This window comes from Piliocolobus tephrosceles, chromosome 21 (genome assembly GCF_002776525.5).
Source record: "Piliocolobus tephrosceles isolate RC106 chromosome 21, ASM277652v3, whole genome shotgun sequence".
NCBI lineage: Eukaryota > Metazoa > Chordata > Mammalia > Primates > Cercopithecidae > Piliocolobus > Piliocolobus tephrosceles.
This window is the reverse complement of record NC_045454.1, coordinates 15,586,802-15,605,146: the sequence shown is the minus strand read 5'-3', so window position 1 is coordinate 15,605,146 and position 18,345 is coordinate 15,586,802. Positions and strand designations below refer to the sequence as shown.

The 18,345-nt window shown below is 53.1% G+C and overlaps 1 protein-coding gene across 2 annotated transcripts; it reads right to left on the bottom strand.

Moving 5' to 3' along the window:
* Positions 1 to 3,003: 3,003 nt before the first annotated feature.
* GSK3A (glycogen synthase kinase 3 alpha) lies at positions 3,004 to 17,126 on the bottom strand. Of its 2 annotated transcripts, XR_002735127.2 has the most exons (12): positions 15,615 to 17,126; positions 13,381 to 13,568; positions 10,009 to 10,092; positions 9,742 to 9,852; positions 7,699 to 7,829; positions 7,504 to 7,610; positions 6,428 to 6,525; positions 6,252 to 6,347; positions 5,314 to 5,500; positions 4,883 to 4,975; positions 3,498 to 3,686; positions 3,004 to 3,209 (listed from the first exon to the last, which is right to left on the bottom strand). XR_002735127.2 is itself a non-coding variant. In XM_023229193.2 (11 exons), exons 1-11 carry the CDS (start codon positions 15,895 to 15,897, stop codon positions 3,613 to 3,615), a joined length of 1,452 nt encoding a protein of 483 aa, XP_023084961.1. In that variant the 5' UTR covers positions 15,898 to 17,126; the 3' UTR covers positions 3,004 to 3,612. The 2 variants fall into 2 exon arrangements, 1 of the variants encoding a protein (XP_023084961.1); XM_023229193.2 differs by having other exon boundaries at positions 3,004 to 3,686.
* Positions 17,127 to 18,345: the final 1,219 nt, after the last annotated feature.

Genomic DNA, 18,345 nt, shown 5'->3' with positions numbered 1-18,345 from the left:
GAGTCAGGCCTAAGGCTTCTCAGGGCTATGATGGGGATGTGCAGGGTCAGTGGGATCCCAGGAAACAGACCTCCATGGTGGAAGATCAGGAGTCAAGGACTTCCTAGAGGAGGTAGTCCCTGAAGGAAAAGTAGGCATCTGGTAGTGAAAGAGGAAAAGAACATTCCAGGCAGACAGCACTGCAAGAGGGTGAGCTCTTGGTATATTTGGAGACCATCCAGTTACTCATCTGACTGCCTAGCTGAGGCAAGCACCATACTGACCACTGTATGTGTACTATGATCCCAACAGCCTGTGACATAGATTTCAATATTATCCCTCTTGTACAGATTTTTAAAACTGGTGGCTGGGCATGGTGGCTCACGCCTGTAATCCCAGCACTTTGGGAGGCCGAGGCAGGCAGATCATGAGGTCAGGAGATCGAGACCATCCTGGCTAACACAGTGAAACCCTGTCTCTACTAAAAATACAAAAAATTAGCTGGGCATGGTGTCGGGCGCCTGTAGTCCCAGCTATTCAGGAGGCTGAGGTAGGAGAATGGCGTGAACCCGGGAGGTGGAGCTTGCAGTGAGCCGAGATCGCGCCACTAGGTAACAGGAGAGAGTTTCAGTCCCGTACCATAAAAAAAAAAAAAAGCTGGCCAGGTACGGTGGCTCACGCTTGCAATCCCAGTGCTTTGGGAGACTGAGGCAGGAGGATCACTTAAGGCCAGGAGTTCGAGACTAGCCTGGGCAACAGCAAGACCTCATCTCTACAAAAATTAAGTTAGCCAGGCCTCTGTGGCACATGCCTATAATCCGAGTGCTTTGGGAGGCTGAGGCAGGGGGATCACTTGAGCTCAAGAATTCAAGACTGGGCAAGAGAGTGAGACTTTATTAAAAATAATAAAGATTGGCCGAGCATGGTGGTGTACACCAGTATTCCCAGCTACTCTGGAGGCTGAGGCAGAGGCAGGATTGCTTGATATGGGTGAGATTGAGGCTGCAGTGAGCTGTGATCATCACACCACTGCACTCCAGCCTGAGCAACAGTGCAAGACCCTGTCACTTAAAAAAAAAAAAAACTAAGAACAGATTTGTCCAAGGTTTCACAACTAGGCAGAGACATTGTGAGATTTGAGTCCAGGAGGTCCCTTAGGCCCCCATTTGTAACCCATACTGTTCTGAATGATTAAGACCTGAAACTTGTGCAGGTGTAGGGGATCAGAGGACGATTCATCCTAACTAGAGGAAAAGTAAACCAGTGTCAGAGCTGTTGGGATTTGAGGGAGCCTCAAAAGATCAAAGGTCTTGGGAGCAGGAAGATTCCCACCTTGTTCAGAGGTTACCTAGGATAATAGTCTTTCTCTCCATTGATTGAGATGGAGTCTTGATCTGTCACCCAGGCTGGAGCACAGTGGTGCAGTCTCAGCTCACTGCAACCTCCACCTTCCAGGTTCAAGCGATTCTCCTGCCTCAGTCTCCCTAATTGGGCTGGGATTACAGGCACCCACCATTGCACCCAGCTAATTTTTGTATTTTTAGTAGAGACAGGGTTTCGCCATCTTGGCCAGGCTGGTCTCGAAGTCCTGACCTCAGGTGATCTGCCCGCCTTGGCCTCCCTAAGTGCTAGGATTACAGGTGTGTGCCACCAAGCCCAGCCATAAGTCTTTCTCTCCCTAAGCAGATGTAGGGGATTCATGATAGGCTCCTCCCAGGCCCCTGCAGCCCAGAGTGGTCAGGCAGGGGAGGCAAAATGCAGCTGGGTATGGAATTGTCCAGGAAGGAGGCCTAGACTTTGGAAGGCCTTGAAAGCTGGGCTGAGTAGTTCCGGGCTGGGGGAGGGTCATAACTGGGTATTAGATCTGGGCTCAAAGTGGGGTGAGTGGGAAGCTAAAGATGGTCCAGCAGAAGACAGGGCCAGACCTGGGAATGGGTCATGGGGTGGTAGGAGGGTGAGGGACACCTCAGTGATTTCATGGCTGACCACACGTGAGTAGCAGGGAGGAAGGCATCCCCAGGATCCCAAGGTCTGCCCCTTGCCCAGAATGGCCATCCTCCCCCTTATCAATCTGCTTGCTCTTTATATTCATTCATTCATTCATTCATTCTACAAACCAGGTGAAATCCAAGTGGTGTTGAGCAAGGAAGGGGCAGGGTCTGTCCTATCCCAGGCAGTGTAAAGATGCCCCTGGAGTGGGTGAGCAAACTGGAGAGCCCAGACCCCACAGAACAGTCCCTTCACTCCATCTGGGGCATTTGAAAGTCTTCCCTTTTTGTTCACCAGTGGAATCCAGTAGGGGGCATACCCGTTGCTCCTCCCCAGGCCCCCTTCCAACTCTGGGGTGTCCTGGCCACACTCACTGCTTGGTGCCATGTGGAGGAGATAACATTTCTTTCTGCCTGTGCCCCACTATCTGGCCCCAGCATGTTTTAAGTGAGGATAAAAGTCAAGTTCTCTGCCCCTGCCTTCCCAGGGTTGTCACTTCCCAACATCCCTAAGAGGTGGACCAGGTAAGATGTCCTGTTTAAGACTTGGAAATGAAGGCTTGGAATCTTCTAGAGTGCCACCTCCAGCCATGGCCACCCAACAGAGTCTACAAGCAGGCTAAGTTTTGGCCTGAGTAACTCCTCATCTCCTGTCCCCCCAGACCCTAGAGCGGCAGGCAACTTGGGCTAAGATAGCCTGTTCAAGTCCTGACTGTCACTTAAGCCCCATGACCTTCCCTTCTCTGATCCCCAACTGGCTCACCAGTTACCGGGAGGTTAATCCCTCCCTCCCTAAGCAGAAGCAGATGATTTATGCTGGGTCATGGGGCAGGCTCCTCCCAGGCCTCGACAGCAGATAACCTAGACGGAGCTCATCACCACACGTGCAGAGAAAGCCACGGTGCCAGAAGGCTGGGCACCTGAGCCAGGGCCTTCGGACAGCCTTCTGCCTGAGATGCAGCTCACTCCTGTCCCAGAACAGTCCCCACCTGGGATCCTCCACCACCTCAGTGGAAACAGGCAGCCAGAAGGAAAGCAGGTTTTCATGCCAATAATTTATTGAACGGAGGTCTGTACACAGGCAAACCTTACTGTGGAAACTAAGACATCAGGAGCTCTCTCCACTCCCCTGGCCCTCCAGGGTGGGGTGAGGAGGGAGTAGACCTTGGAGGCAGAGGACAGGAGGGGAGTTACAGCTGTAGGAGGGGCAGGGCCAGGTTGGACAGTGCGAATCGACGTTTTCTTTAAGAAAAAAATTATAACAATCTATTTACACCCGGGGGCCAGGGAAGGGAAGAGGAGACAGGGACTGGGCTGGTTCTATTTACAAGGAACACAGGAGGGGAGGGGGTTTGAAGGAGGTGGAGGCCTGGGGGAGGGGAGGGGGCCAAGGGGTAGGAGGTCCTCATCCCCCCAACACCCTGTCCTTCTCTTCCCTCCCCACAACCAGTTAAAATCCTCTTAAAAAGCCCACCACAGGGGTGAGGCTGGTGAGGGAGGGACTGGAGGTGGGGACAGGGACTCATTTACCTCTGCCCTCTAATCTAGGGGCCCAGCCAGGGCAGGAGCTTGATGGGCTATGGCCCCCCTTCCCAGCCCCTCTTGGGGCTCCCAGATGGAAGTGGAAGGGTGGTTGGTGGGGCCCTCAGGAGGAGTTAGTGAGGGTAGGTGTGGCATCGGTCGACTGCCAGTCTGAGCTGGTCGGAGTCTCAGTTAAAGCTGGAGGGAGGGAGGGAAGGAGCAGAGTTAGCCTTTGCCTTTCAGACACCCCTTCGCCCAACCCAAGAGTAGGAATTCTCTTGTCATAGATTCTGTGTTAAAAGTTACAAGCTGTTACTGTAGGTGAAGGGTTGCAAACTCAAGGAAGTGCTAAAGGGCCAGGATAGTAACTCAGTGACACACCAGAGTGCCAGGCTCCATGTAACGGAGTGGCTGGGCTGGGCACAGTGGCTTATGCCTGTTATCCCAGCACTTTGGGAGGCCGAGATGGGCAGATTACAAGGTCAGCAGTTCGAGATCAGCCTGGCCAACATGGTGAAACTCCATCTCTATTCAAAATACAAAAATAAGCCAGCCATGGTGGTGTGCACCTCTAATCCCAGGTACTCGGGAGGCTAAGGCAGGAGAATCACTTGAACCCAGGAGGCGGAAGTTGCAGTGAGCCGAGATTGTACCACTGCACTCCAGCCTGGGTGACAGAGCAAGACTCCGTCTAAAAAATATAAAGGGCGCCCACTGTCTACTGTCAGTAGGATGGGCGGGCCCTTTGCTGCCCAATCTGGTTTTCTTCCCTGAGAGAAACAGGAAATCTGAATTTTTACACAAAATAGCCCCATTTTTAAACCTGGGCAACGTGACCAGGCACAGTGGCTCACGCCTGTAATCCCAGCACTCTGGAAGGCCAAGGCGGGAAAATAACCTGAAGTCAGGAGTTCGAGACCAGTCTGGCTAACATGGTGAAATGTCATCTCTAGTAAAAATACAAAAATTAGCCAGGCATAGTGGTGTGCGTCTGTAATCCCAGCTACTCGGAGGCTGAGGCAGGAGAACTGCCTGAGCCCAGGAGGCGGAGACTGCAGTGAGCTGAGGTCGAGCCACTGCACTGCAGCCTGGGTGACGAGTGAAACTCTATCGCAAAAAAAAAAAAAAAAAACCTGGGCAACAAATTCAACTTTTTGTTTGTGTTCAGGCCAAACGCTATTTCTCTGGCTTTCCCATTGGCCTTTAAACACAGAAGTACGCAAGAATGGCCCCTCAAGGTGGTCATTCACATGTTGTAAGATGTGCTTCCTTCCTAAGCCATCAAAATGTCAATGATTTAAAAATACATTCAGGAAATCCAGCGACTGAGCGAACAGCCCCACACTCCCCAAGCTGAGAGATACTTTAACCCCCAGCAGATGGCCCCCACTTACCTTGTGAGGACTGGGTGAGGGTGGTAGTGCCCGCTGGGGACCTCAAGTGAGGAGGGATGAGAATGGCATTGAGAGACGGTTGGATGGAGAGTTCTAGAAACACGACATACCAGTCAGGGTAGACTACAGCAGGGTTATGATGGGCACCAAATGGGAACCCAGCTATTGGGAAGGCCAGTTGTTTGTGGACACCTCAGCCACAGACCTCTCTCAATGAAAAACCAGAAAAAGCTTAGCACAAGGCAGATCACAGTAGAGCACGACTGAAGCAGGTTCGGTTCCCCCTGAATCTGGGAGTCATCTTTCCTGAGCCCCAGGCCTGCCTTGTACCCTGCCCTTAGCTCCCCACTCCTGCTTCAACACCAAGCTCTTTGCAATCTGGCTGCCCCCCGGCCCCGCCCCACTCCCCAGATCCTAGGCTATGCCCTCACCACCAGCACTGAAGTTGAAGAGAGGGGGAAGTGGGCGGTTGTTAGGGAGCTGGGTTCCCAGACATCGCAGTTCATCAAAGAAGCTGTGCGCACAGGCCTCTAGCGGAGAGAGCCTTGAGGACGGGGTGTACTCCAGCAGGCTAGAGCAGAGCGCGATGGCCTCTGGCGGCGTTCGAGATTTGAATACCTGGGGGATGGGGGCAGGGGTCATGAGGGTGAGATGCCCTGGGCACTGGCATACTCCTATTATCTCACTCCCACAGTGCCTGCAGCAAGTTATGACTGGCTGCTTCCCACACCCCCACCTTCCAAATGAAGAAATTGAGGCCCAACCACTAAGGAGAGGTCAGTTTGTATCGGGTAAGCAGCCAGCCCAGGTCTGGGACCATATGAGCCCTGCTGACCCTCCATAAAAACTGGAATCTTGAATTTCCTTGTGGGTTCTCAACTTTTAAAATGCCATCAACTTTGAAATCGGATGGAAGTCATTGATCCCTGGATAACTCTTCTTTTTTTTTTTTTTTTTTTGAGGCGGAGTCTCGCTCTGCAGCCCAGGCTGGAGTGCAGTGGCCGGATCTCAGCTCACTGCAAGCTCCGCCTCCCGGGTTCACGCCATTCTCCTGCCTCAGCCTCCCAAGTAGCTGGGACTACAGGTGCCTGCCATCTCGCCCAGCTAGTTTTTTGTATTTTTTAGTAGAGACGGGGTTTCACCAGGTTAGCCAGGATGGTCTCGATCTGCTGACCTCGTGATCCGCCCGTCTCGGCCTCCCAAAGTGCTGGGATTACAGGCTTGAGCCACCGCGCCCGGCCTGTCCCTGGATAACTCTTCAAATCCTCCCAAGCAAGCCATGATTCTGAGGCCAGGTCCACAGAACAGTTGACCTCCAAAGGGGACCAGCTCTCAGCCATACTGCCCTGAGCCCCTAGTCCTGCCCCACCTTTGTCCAGGGGTGAGCTTTAATCTGAGGGAACTTGAACTCCGTGTAGTTGGGGTTCATCTCTCGGATTTGCTCCCGGGTTGGTGTTCCCAGCACCTGTAAAGAGAGGGAGGGTTCTGAGACAAGGGCCCCATCCCTCAGCCCCACCCCCTGCCCACCCCGACCCCACCCCTCACCTTGATGATCTCCACCAGCTGGTCCACCCCACTGTCCCCAGGGAAGATGGGCTGGCCCAGGAGGAGCTCCGCCAGTACGCAGCCAGCTGACCAAACATCTAAGGGGAAATGGGGGCAGCGTCAGGGCTAGGCGAGTAGGGCCACCAACCTCCCAGTGCTTTTATTCTTCATGGCCATCCTAAGAGTGTCAGGAGCCCTGTTTTCTCAAAGACGAAGCACCTGTCCCAAGGACACATGCAGCTTAGAAACATGGGCCTAACCTTGACCCTGCAGGTCTGCAAGCCTTTGCTCCACTCTCTAGTATAGGTGTGTTTCCATCCCTCAGTTCCTCTCTCCACTAAGGACCCCAATGAGCTCGCTTTTTCCTGCTAGCCTTGGACGACAGACCAAACTAGGCCCAAACCTGCCAACAGGCACTCATGTTCTTTGGGCCACAGGAAGGTACAGCTTTAAATTCTGGACTGCCTTCTTGTTCCAACCTCTATCCTGCCCATGAGAAGAGCTGCAGCCTGGCAGTCTCACTCCTCCCTGCTTTGTACCTTGACCCCCACAGCATGAGTTCATACCTAAGGACTCCACAGTTTGTCACGCTGCTGTGGAAGGTACCCTTTCAAACTGTTTCATGCCCATTCCCTCAATTCAGGCTTCCCCTCATGCCTAGAAAATGGCAGTTGTCCCCACAAATGGAAGGACACAGAGGCCCCAGGAGCAAGTTGCACCTTCATGGTGGCAAAGCCTTTCTTCCTGGTTCCCCCAAGGTCTCTGGCAGCCCTTCCCCCTAGCCGAGAACAGAGGGCTGACAGGGAGGTTCCAGAGCTGGTATGGACTCTGGAGTCAGGTCAGCTTTCAAATCCCAGCCCTGCCCAGTCCCAGTGGTGCCAGTGCGGGCAGGCAGCCTCACAGCTCTAAGCTCATCTGTAAAATGAGCATTCAACAGCATCAGCCTCCTAAGTTTGTGAGGACTGGATACAAGAACAGAAGTTAAGCTTTCATCACCAAGCTTGGCATACAGCGCACAGAAAACTCCGAAATTTTCCAGATTGCCACTCCCCCCACCCGCCTCCCATAACTCTGACCGATGGATGAGGTGTAATCAGTGGCTCCAAAGATGAGCTCTGGGGCCCGGTAGTAGCGAGAACATATGTAGGAGACATTGGGCTCCCCTCGGACCAACTGCTTCGCACTGTGGGAAAAAATGGGCAGGGGTAAACATGGGGCAAGGGCTGGGGTCCCCCCTGCCTCTTCAGCCACTCAAAACGCCCCAGGCCCACCTGCCAAAATCGCAGAGCTTGAGAACTGCAGTGTCGGGGTCCACCAGCAGGTTCTGGGGCTTGATGTCACGGTGACACACGCCCTGGGAGTGGATGTAGGCCAAGCTGCGGAAGAGCTGGTACATGTACACCTGGGGCAGGCACAGGACAGCAGAACTTTAACCCAGCCTTCCCCATACAGCACCACTACCCCACCAGCTTGGCCTGAAGAGCCCTTCCAGGCCCACTCTCCCTGGTGCCGCCACAGCTTTGGGGAAACCCGTTTGAAACCCTTGGTTCTCTTAGTGTGCACCACAGTCAGTTGGAGGACTTGTTAAAACAGGGACTACTGGCCGGGCGTGGTGGCTCACGCCTATAATCTCAGCACTTTGGGAGGCCGAGAACAGCCTGGCCAACATGTTGAGACCCCATCTCTACTAAAAATACAAAAATTAGCCAGGCATGGTGGTGCACGCCTGTAATCCCAGCTACTCGGGAGGCTGAGGCAAGAGAATCACTTGAACTCAGGAGGCAGAGGTTCCAGTGAGCTGAGATCACGCCACTGCACTCCAGCCTGGGTGACAGAGTGAGACCCTGTCTCAAAAAACAAAGACACAGGGACTGCTGGGCCCCGTTCTCAAGAGTTTCTGATCAGTGAGTTCTGAATCAGGCATTTGCAACAAGCTCTCCAGCACTGACTGATGCTGGTCCCCAGACCACACTCTGAGAACCACTGCTTTAATCACTACCCTTGGCAGAAGCCTGAAGAGTAAGATATGTCGGGGGGTTGTCATAAAACAGGCTAGGGAGCCAGGCACTCAGCTTCCCCCTCACCAAAACCACTGGCTCCTTAATCCGACAATCAAAACCACCCCTGAGCCTGCCCCCTCGCCACCTCCATTTTCCTGCCACTCTCCCTTCCCACTGACTAGAACAGAAGTACCATGAGAGCAGGATTTTGAGTTTCAGTCACTGCTGCATCCCCCAGGGCCTAGACAGACCAGGGCCTGACAGGGCTGCTTTCTAGACCCCCTTCCCTTTATTCCAGTTCCCCTCGGCCAAAGATGCCGCTCCCTTGCCCTGTGCTTGGTCTCCTCCAGGAAGGCTTCCTTAATCCTTCTCACCCACAAACCAGGCTGGGTGCTTCCTCCATTTCCAGAATTCCCTGTGTTCCTTCTGGTAGGGCAGCAGCTAGTTCATTTAATAGTTTTCTGTGATGATGCCTGTCTACCCTACCAAACTGAGAGCTCTTCAAGGGCAAGGCCTGGGTCACAGTCAGTGGTGCGTCTGGAATTCCTCAGCCCTGGGCCCCGTATGCAGGCAGCCACAGGACAGATTGGCCAAACCAGAGAGCTCCCGTCCTGGGAGGTGAGGTCCAACAGCCACAACCACTGGTAGAGCCCACATCGGCTCACCCGGGCTTGGGTACTTAAAGCCAGCAGAAACAGCAGCTGGGCCCCAAATGACCTCCAGCAAACAAACCCACCCACCTCCTTCCAATGCAGTAGGCTGCTCCAGCCTGTTTGCCACATCATCCCTGGGCTGCAATCATTCATTCATTCATTCAAACACCTCCTGAATGTCTGTAACACCCAGGACACAGCGCCAGGCACTGGGGAATGAGCCTGCACAGATGATGGAGGGAGATGCATTCCTGGCTGTGTGGATGCTAACCTTCCTCCAACCCTAACTCCTTCCCACCTACCCTCAACCAACGCTCTAAAGGCCCGAACTCTGGCCTCAGCAGCTCCCTGTGCAGTCCTGGTCCCCACCACCCCCTTATCCTGAGATAACTCCAACATCTCTGGTGCCACTGGACTCCCTATATGGACCTAAGCAAGTACCTGGCAGCCTCTGCAGCCCCAGGTCAGGCTGCCTTCCTGATTCAGTTAGGCCTTGCCTGCCTTGGCCCTCCCCTGTGTTAGGCGAGCTCCATCTCTGGGGGTCATGGGGCCTCCGAAAACCAACACAAACTTGGCGGATGAGGGATCTCATAAAAGGTGGGAGGCTCCAGAGCCCCTGGCTTTCTGGGTCTGGGTCCCAGCAGCCCGCCTGCCAGCCTACCTTGACATAGAGGATAGGGATGGTCAACTTGGCCTTGGTGAAGTGGCGGGCCACCCGGTACACTGTCTCGGGCACGTATTCCAGCACCAGATTTAGGTAAAGCTCATCTTTCTGCAGGGAGCAAAGGAGAGGCGTGAGGCACTGTGAGAAGAGTGAGGAAGGAGGAAGGAAGGTGTGCAGGGAGCAGTGGGGGAAAGGCAGGCGGGCAAGAAAATGGCTGGAGTCGAGGTGGAGCAACCCACCACCACCACCACCTCGAGGTCTCACCTTCTCCCCACTGGAGTAGAAAAAGTATCTCAGCCTCACAATATTGCAGTGGTCCAGCTTACGCATGATCTGCAGCTCTCGGTTCTTGAGGGCAAAGGGAGAGAGCCTCAGTATACGACCAACTCTCTCGGCTGCCCCTCCCTACTCACCCCCCATAACAGCCAGGCAGCTACTCCCTGTGTCCCAGCTCCAAGGTCCCCTGGGGTATCCCCCAATTCCTTGTCTCCAAACTATTCCCCTCCCACGTGAGCTAGAAGCCTACGGGTTAAACCTAGGCCACAGATGTGTTTTCTTCACCCCAATTTTTTTTTTTCTTTGAGACTGAGTCTTGCTCTGTTGCCAGGCTGGCATGCAGTGAGTGGCTCGATATCAGCTCACTGCAACCTCTGCCTCCCTGGTTCAAGTGATTCTCCTGCCTCAGCCTTCCAAGTAGCTGGGATTACAGGCACGCGCCACCACGCCCAGCTAATTTTTGTATTTTTTTTTTTTTTTTGAGACGGAGTCTTGCTCTGTCGCCCAGGCTGGAGTACAGTGGCCAGATCTCAGCTCACTGCAAGCTCTGCCTCCTGGGTTCACGCCATTCTCCTGCCTCAGCCTCCGAGTAGCTGGGACTACAGGCGCCGCCACCTCGCCCGTAGTTTTTTTAGTAGAGACGGGGTTTCACCATGTTAGCCAGGGTGGTCTCGATCTCCTGACCTCGTGATCCACCCGCCTCGGCCTCCCAAAGTGCTGGGATTACAGGCTTGAGCCACCGCGCCCGGCCAATTTTTGTATTTTTAGTAGAGATGGGGTTTCCCCACGGTGGCCTGGATGGCCTCGATCTCCTGACCTCATGATCTACCCACCTCGGCCTCCAAAAGTGCTGGGATTACAGGCATAAGGCACCGCGCCAAGCCACCCTACTTTAAAAATAAAAATAAAAAAATTCAACTTATTGCTGAAATATAAAAATCAAATGACACCTTCTGATTTTTTTCTCCAAAAGAAAGTTTTAAAAAGGATAGGCAGGGGCTGGGCACAGTGGCTCACGCCTATAATCCCAGCACTTCGGGAGGCTGAGGTGGGCGGATCAGGAGGTCAGGAGATCGAGACCATCCTGTTTAACATGGTGAAACCCTGTCTCTACTAAAAATACAAAAACAATTAGCCAGGCATGGTGGCGGGCGCCTGTAGTCCCAGCTACTCGGGAGGCTGAGGCAGGAGAATGGCGTGAACCCAGGAGGCGGAGCTTGCAGTAAACAGAGATCACGCCACCGCACTCCAGCCTGGGCGACAGAGACTCCGTCTCAAAATAATAATAATAAATAAAAGTAAAAGGATAATATAAAATTTATTTATTTTATTTTTTTTTAAAGAACCTGGCTATGTCAGCCAGGATGGTTTTGAACTCCTGGCCTGAAGCAATCCTCCTGCCTCAGCCAATCAAAGTTTAAGGATTACAGGCGTCAGCTACCACACCCAGCCTTAAAATTTAAAAAAATAATAAAATTTAAAAAAATAATAAAAATAAATAAAAACAGCTGGGCTCACACCTGTAATCCTAGCACTTTGGGAGGCCAAGGCAGGGGAATCACTTGAGACCAGGAGTTTGAGACCAACCTGGTCAACATGGCAAAACCCCATCTCTACTAAAAATACAAAAAAATTAGCTGGGCATGGTGGTGCATGCCTGTAATTGCAACTACTCAGGTGGATGAGGTATGAGAATTGCTTGAACCCAGGAGGCAGAGGTTGCAGTGAGCCGAGATCACACCACTGCACTCCAGCCTTGGTGACAGAACAAGACTCTGACTTAAAAAAAAAAAAAAATTAGAGACCATCCTGGCTAACATGGTGAAACCCCATCTCTACTAGAAATACAAAAAAGTAGCCGATAGTGATGGCACGCGCCTGTAGTCCCAGTACTTGGGAGGCTGAGGCAGAAGAATCACTTGAACCCAGGAGGCGGAGGTTGCAGTGACCTGAGATCGTGCCACCACACTCCAGTCTGGGTGACAGCACGAGACTCTGTCTCAAAAAAAAAAAAAAAAAAAAAAAAAGATTGCACATCTAAATCCAGTTTTTAGTTTGTCTTGAAAAATCAGGGCTGGGCACGGTGGCTCATGCCTACAATCTCAGCACTTTGGGAGGTCGAGGCAGGGGCGGATTACTTGAAGTCAGGAGTTCAAGACCAGCCTGGCCAACATGGCAAAACCCTGTCTCTACTTAAAAAAAAAAAAAAAAAATTAGCTGGGCATAGTGGCCCACGCCTGCAATCCCAGCTACTCAGGTGGCTGAGGCATGAGAATCGCTTAAACCTGGGAGGCAGAGGTTGCAGGCGGCCAAGATCATGCCACTGCACTCCAGCCTGGGCGACAGAGTAAGACTCCATCTCAAAAAAAAAAAAGAAAAACAAAAAATCAGGTGTGGGCATGTGAGGCTTGCCCCCTACCTGGCACAAGCAACAACAGACAGGTAGTGGCCATCCAGCTCACCCTGGTCCCGTGGAAGCATCTGGATCCTTGAACTCTATCTAGGATCCTTAGTCCCAGACTCCAGGCATCGGACTCTTCCCAGAATGCGGTCTCATCATTCTTCCCCATTCTCTATTCCTCTGTGAGGCCTAGGAACTCCCTGCCCCCACATCCCTCTCACTTCTGGAACTCAACTCCAATCAAATACTGACACCCTAGAGCTCCTACTGCCCAACGGCCCTCCCTGCCAAGACTCAGGCCCTGGTCTGGTTCCTTTCCAGTCTAGGCTCAGTTCTCCTACATCCAGACTAGCCTAAGCTCCAAATGCCAGGCCCTTAAACACCAATCATTCCTCAACTTCCACTTCCTCCATCTCCTTCTAGTTCCCTGAGCTTCTCCTAGCTCACAGGGCACCTCCACTCCATCCTGCACTGGCCAAACACCTGGGAAGAGCGCCACCTTCAGAACCACCCGCGCTAGCTCTTCCAGGTCCCTTTCTCTTCTGGGAAGAAGTGTAACCAAATGGTTAGCGTAGAGGGTTTGGGAATCAGATTCTAGCCTTGACTGGGGCACTTGCTCTGTGACCTCAGGCAATCCTCTTATCTGAGTTTGTTGCCCTGCTTAAGCTTAGCGTGCACTTAGAATGGGTATAACCACCGTACCTACCCTCAGAGAATCTTTATGTAAATTAAATAAGAATTTGCCTATAAAGCACTTACATTGAGCAAATGCCCAGTAAAAGCTCTGGGGTCTCCTGGGATCCACATTTCCCATCTTCCACAGGTCTCATTTCCTCTTTTCCCCACTTTCTCTTCTGGCCCATGGCTCTGAAACCTAAGCCTCCAGCTCTCTGGCTGGGGTTCTCCCACCAGTCACACCCAGTCCCCAAACCTCCCTGTCCCCATCCCGCCCAAGCTACCTTGAACCTCTTGTCCTGGAGAACCTTCTTGATGGCGACCAGTTCCCTGGTCTCTGCCAGCCGTGCCTGGTACACGACCCCAAATGAGCCATTGCCAATCACTTTGATGTCGGTGTAAGCCACCTCTTGGGAGCGCTCTGGACCTTGGCCTAGAGTGGCTACCACTGTGGTCACCTTCCCGCTGTCACCTGGGGAACAAAGGGGATACACGATCCACTGACCCATCCTGTCTGCGCATCACCCCATCCTGGGGCTGTAGGAGGAAGGGAAATCTCTGCAAGGAAGCTCGTCGAGGACCTCTTTGTTCCCTCCTCCTCTGTGAGGAAAGATGGATGCTGGGACCTTCCCAGTGACTTTTCCCCTCTTCCTTTCTGGGAACCTTAAATCCTGCCCCCCCTCCACATGGGAGGATATTGACACCTAAATCTCTCTGCTTCAAGGGCTGGCAACCCCAAATTTCTACTTCTAGGAAGCAACAGATCACTTGCCGTCTTGGTATTAGGAGACATCAGATGTTGACTCCATCTACTCTGGATCTACTGCCCTCTGGCCCCTCCTATTTGGAGAAAGCTTGACCTGGCCTCTTCCACTTAAGGGAGCAGTAACCCTCAGGTACTCCTACTTTAGGAAAACACTAACCTATCTCACAGCCTAGAGGATACTGACCTCTAAGTCCTCCCCTGTAGAGCTGGTAACTTCACTGGTTCTTGGTGACAGAAATGAATGTCCTCTCCTGCTGTATGTACCAGTGCCCTGACCCTCACTTTTTGGTACTTTGAGGTTAGAAAAAAACACTGACCTGACCTCTTCATCTGAGTGGTCCAGAGACCCAGACTCCTCCCCATATGTGGGTGGTCCCTAATGGACAAGCACCAAATTATGAGAATGATGAACCTGACCTTTATTATCAAGGGGCTATTCCAGCCTCAGTCCTTTGAAGGAAAGCTATAATTTCCAATTCCCATTATTCAAATGGTAGCAAACCTTGGTGCCATTCTTAAAGGATAGTGACCCCTTTGAGTAACTGATGAACCAAATCCATTTTTTCTTTTTTTTTTCTTTTCTTTTTTTTCAGACACAGTTTCGCTCTGGTTGCCCAGCTGGAGTGCAATGGCACGATCTTGGCTCACTGCAATCTCCGCCTGCTGGGTTCAAGCGATTCTCCTACCTCAGCCTCCCGAGTAGCTGGGATTACAGGCGCCCGCCACCACGCCCAGCTAATTTTTTGTATTTTTAGTAAAGACAGGGTTCCACCAGTTGGCCAGGCTGGTCTCAAACAGAACCTCAGGTGATCCGCCTGCCTCAGCCTCCCAAAGTGCTAGGATTACAGGCGTGAGCCACCGCGCCCGGCCACCAAATCCATTTTGAGGGGCCAGTGACATGTTCTTTCAGAGGGAGATAACCCTACATCACTATTTTTTTCAGAGCCAATGACACCATACCTTAGAACAATTATTAAACAAGTATAACCTTAGATCCATATTCTATAGGAAACTGTGACCTATCCTGCTCCATTCTATTTTTGTTAAAGGAGACATACCAAGCCATGTATTTTAAAACATGGACTATGGACTTGATTTGAAGGATATGCTGACTCCCAATGTCTTTAAGAAGCAGTAACTATTAATTCTCACCATTGGGGGTACAGCTCAACAATATTTAGGGTGGGTAATGATGCCAGGTCTTGGTTTTAATAGGGACGGTGATCTGAGTACCAGGTTTGGCAAGCCTGGCCTTATTCTTTGGGGACACAACACAGTAACCTCAAAGCCCTGCTTCTCAGTGATATTCACTCCAAATCACCATCTTCTGAAGGACAGCGAATGCAGATCCCTCTTTTTCGGGATTGGTCTTATTCTTGTTCTTTTAGGAGACAATAACCCTAAATCCCCATTTGCAAGTGACTGTGACCTCTGATCCAATATTATAATGAGTAGCAACGTCAGATACCTGTTCTTAAGGCTCAAGGACCTAAGACCTCAATAATGAAAGAACAGGGACTTGTAACCCCTGTTTCTTTGAGTGTTAGTAATTCTAATCCAAGAGTAATTCTGATCTCCAAGAGATGGTAACCCCAAGACCCCTTTTCCTGGGAGAAAGAGGGCTCAGATCCCCGATTTGGGGAGGCATAGTGACCTCGGGCTCCTATCTAAGCATATGAAAGAACCTGATGGATGTCTGAGAAGCTTTGGGAACCCTGATCACCACCCTACACGGGCGCCGCTAGTACTCACGGCCCAGCTTCACCCCGGGCGGCGGGAAGCTAGTGCCTGCGCCGGGGCCTCCGCTGCCTCCGCCGCCGCTGCCGCCGGGTCCACCCCCGGAGCTGGAGGCCCCGACGCCCCCACCCATGGCCCCGACAGATGCCTTTCCGCCGCCGGTGCCGCCTGGGCCGGAGGCCGAGCCTCCGGGGCCGCCGCCGCCGCCTCCGCCTCCGCCGCCTGGCTCCGCGAACGAGCTGGTCCGCGCCCTGCCCGAGCCCCCAGGGCCGCCTCCCGAAGGCCCGCCGCCGCTCATGGCGCCGAGCACAGGCCCAGGCCGCGGGGCTCGGGCTCCCCGGGCTGCCCCAGCCGCCGCTGCTGCCGCCGCCTCCCCTGGGCTCTGGCCTCTTCCAGGCCGCGCCGCTCGGGTTTGGGCTCCGGCTCCGGCCCAGCGCCCGCCGCGGGGCACGCCGGGAGATGCAGTCCGGCTGTCGTCCGCGCCGCCGTCGCCGCCCTCGGCCTGCACAGAGAGCCCCGTGGCACGCCGGGAAATGAAGTCCACAAAAGCCTCAGCGTAGACCGCGGGAATGACGAGTCGCGCCGTACGTCGGGAAATGGAGTCCAGGGTAACCTGTCTGCCGACGGTACGACGGGGAGCCCTGAAGTACTTTGGGAAGCAGAGAGCCTGATGCACGCTGGGAAACAGAGTCCACTCACTCAGTTTATTGGCTGTGTATGCGTCCCAGAGCCCGGTGCGCTCTGGGAAATTGAGTCGGCGCGCGTGAACCTGCGGATCTCGGGCCGTGAGGCAAGCCGGGAAATGGAGTCATCGCCACGCCCTCACCGCATTGCAGGTGTAAAGCGATTCTTAAAGCACGCCGGGAAATGGAGTCCCAGATGATTTCTTAAGTCCCAAGTGGATACTGCAATTCCGGAGATGGGCGAGGAAATGGAGTAGATTTCGCGCTCCTCTTCCCAGGTACGCTAGGCCGCAGTCCCTGCCGGGAAGTGTAGTCAACACCAAGGCTTCAGTGCGGTTGCCACAGCGAGCCCTGGTGTGTTCTGGGAAATGGAGTTCAAGGCATCCTCCCCATTGACTGAGGGGGCGGGATCGCCCATAAGCTCCAAGCCTGCTGGGGAATAGTCCAGACCTGACCCTTTATGAGGCCAGTTTGCGGAGGCTTGTCGGGAAGCGGAGTCCAATGGCCACCATCGGGGGCGTGTGAGCGAAAGGTTAGAGACTGCAGTAGTTCCCCGGAGAGACTTAAAAGTGTTTTAGCCCCTCCTTCCTCGCCCCCAGGTTCTTCTTAAAGAAAGAGGCGAGGTCGATCAAGGACTGCTGGAAAATGGAGCCAAGCACCTTTAAGTTCCAGGTGACCATAGATCAAGAAAGAAAAAATGTCCCCTCTCTAACCGCAACTCTGCAAAGAATTCGGGAAACAAAGTTCCTGGCGGTTTCTCCGAACACTAACTAGTCTTCGGATACAGTCTAGCTTTTCCTAGCAATGTGGTTCGCACCAGGAAGCTGAATGGAGCATTACAAAGACGGAAATAGAATTTCTGGGCCGGGCGCGGGGCTCAGGCTGGGTGCCGGTGGCTCACTCCTGTGATCCCAGCACTTTGGAAGGCCGAGGCGGGCGGATCACCTGGGGTTAGGAGTTCGAGACCAGCCTGGCCAACATGGCGAAACCCCGTCTCGACTAAAAGTACAAAAGTTAGCTGGGCGTGGTGGCAGGCGCCTGTAATCCCAGCTACTCTGGAGACTGAGGCAAGAGAATCGCTTGAACCCGGGAGGTGGAGGTTGCAGTGAGCCAAGATCGCGCCACTGCACTCCAGCCTGGGCAACAAGACTGAGACTACGTCCAAAAAAAAAAAAAAAAAATTCTGTCTTGAACCCCCATTCAGTTTTAAGATTTTGCTCTAATTGAGACAGTCTTGCTCTGTCGCTCAGGCTGGAGGGCAGTGGCGCAATCATAGGTCACTGCAGCCTCGAATTCCCAGGCTCAAGCAATCCCTTCACCTAAGCCTCCCATGTAGGTGGGACTACAGGCGTGCACCATCACGCCCTGCTAATTTGGTTTGGTTTGGTTTATTTTGGGGGGTGGGGGTAGGGTGGAGGGCTTCGCCATGTTGCCCAGGCTGGTCTCCAACTCCAGGGCTCAAGTGATTCTACCTCAGCTTCCAACGTGCTGGTATATCAGGCTTGAGCCACGGCACCGGGCCTCCCACTCTGTGTTTTGGGACACTCTGTGTCTTTGTCCTCCGCTTCCTAAATTACAGGATCCCGGAAACCCAAAAATAAGGAGGCCAGCTGCAAAGAGTAGCCTCAGGTTTTGTGTACTCAGTGATTCGTCCTATTTATCGATTAATATCCGAAAGAGAGTAGCCCCTAAAGGGCGCTGGGAAACAGTTCCTGTGTATGTGGTTGTCTCTTCCTCCCCCGGAAACGCTTAGAAGTAGAATGAAAGCTTTCTTAGCCCCTCCTGCCTCCTGGAATGGTGGGAAGTGGAGTCTCTGGACTTCATGTTAATCCGAGCTTGTTTATACTAACTGTCCTGTCCTTTCTGAAACCAGAAGAAAGTCCTGTCCACTCAAGTTTGTTACTGACTGCAATTCTCCGCGGACACAACCGCAGGTGATGATAGCGCCAAAGCCTGTGGAGACTACATTACCCAGAAGGCAAAGTGCGGACACACTTCCGTTCCCTTCACTTAGCAGGCAGCTGCACCACGCGCAGCTCGGCGCGGGCGTTTCTGGGAGTTGT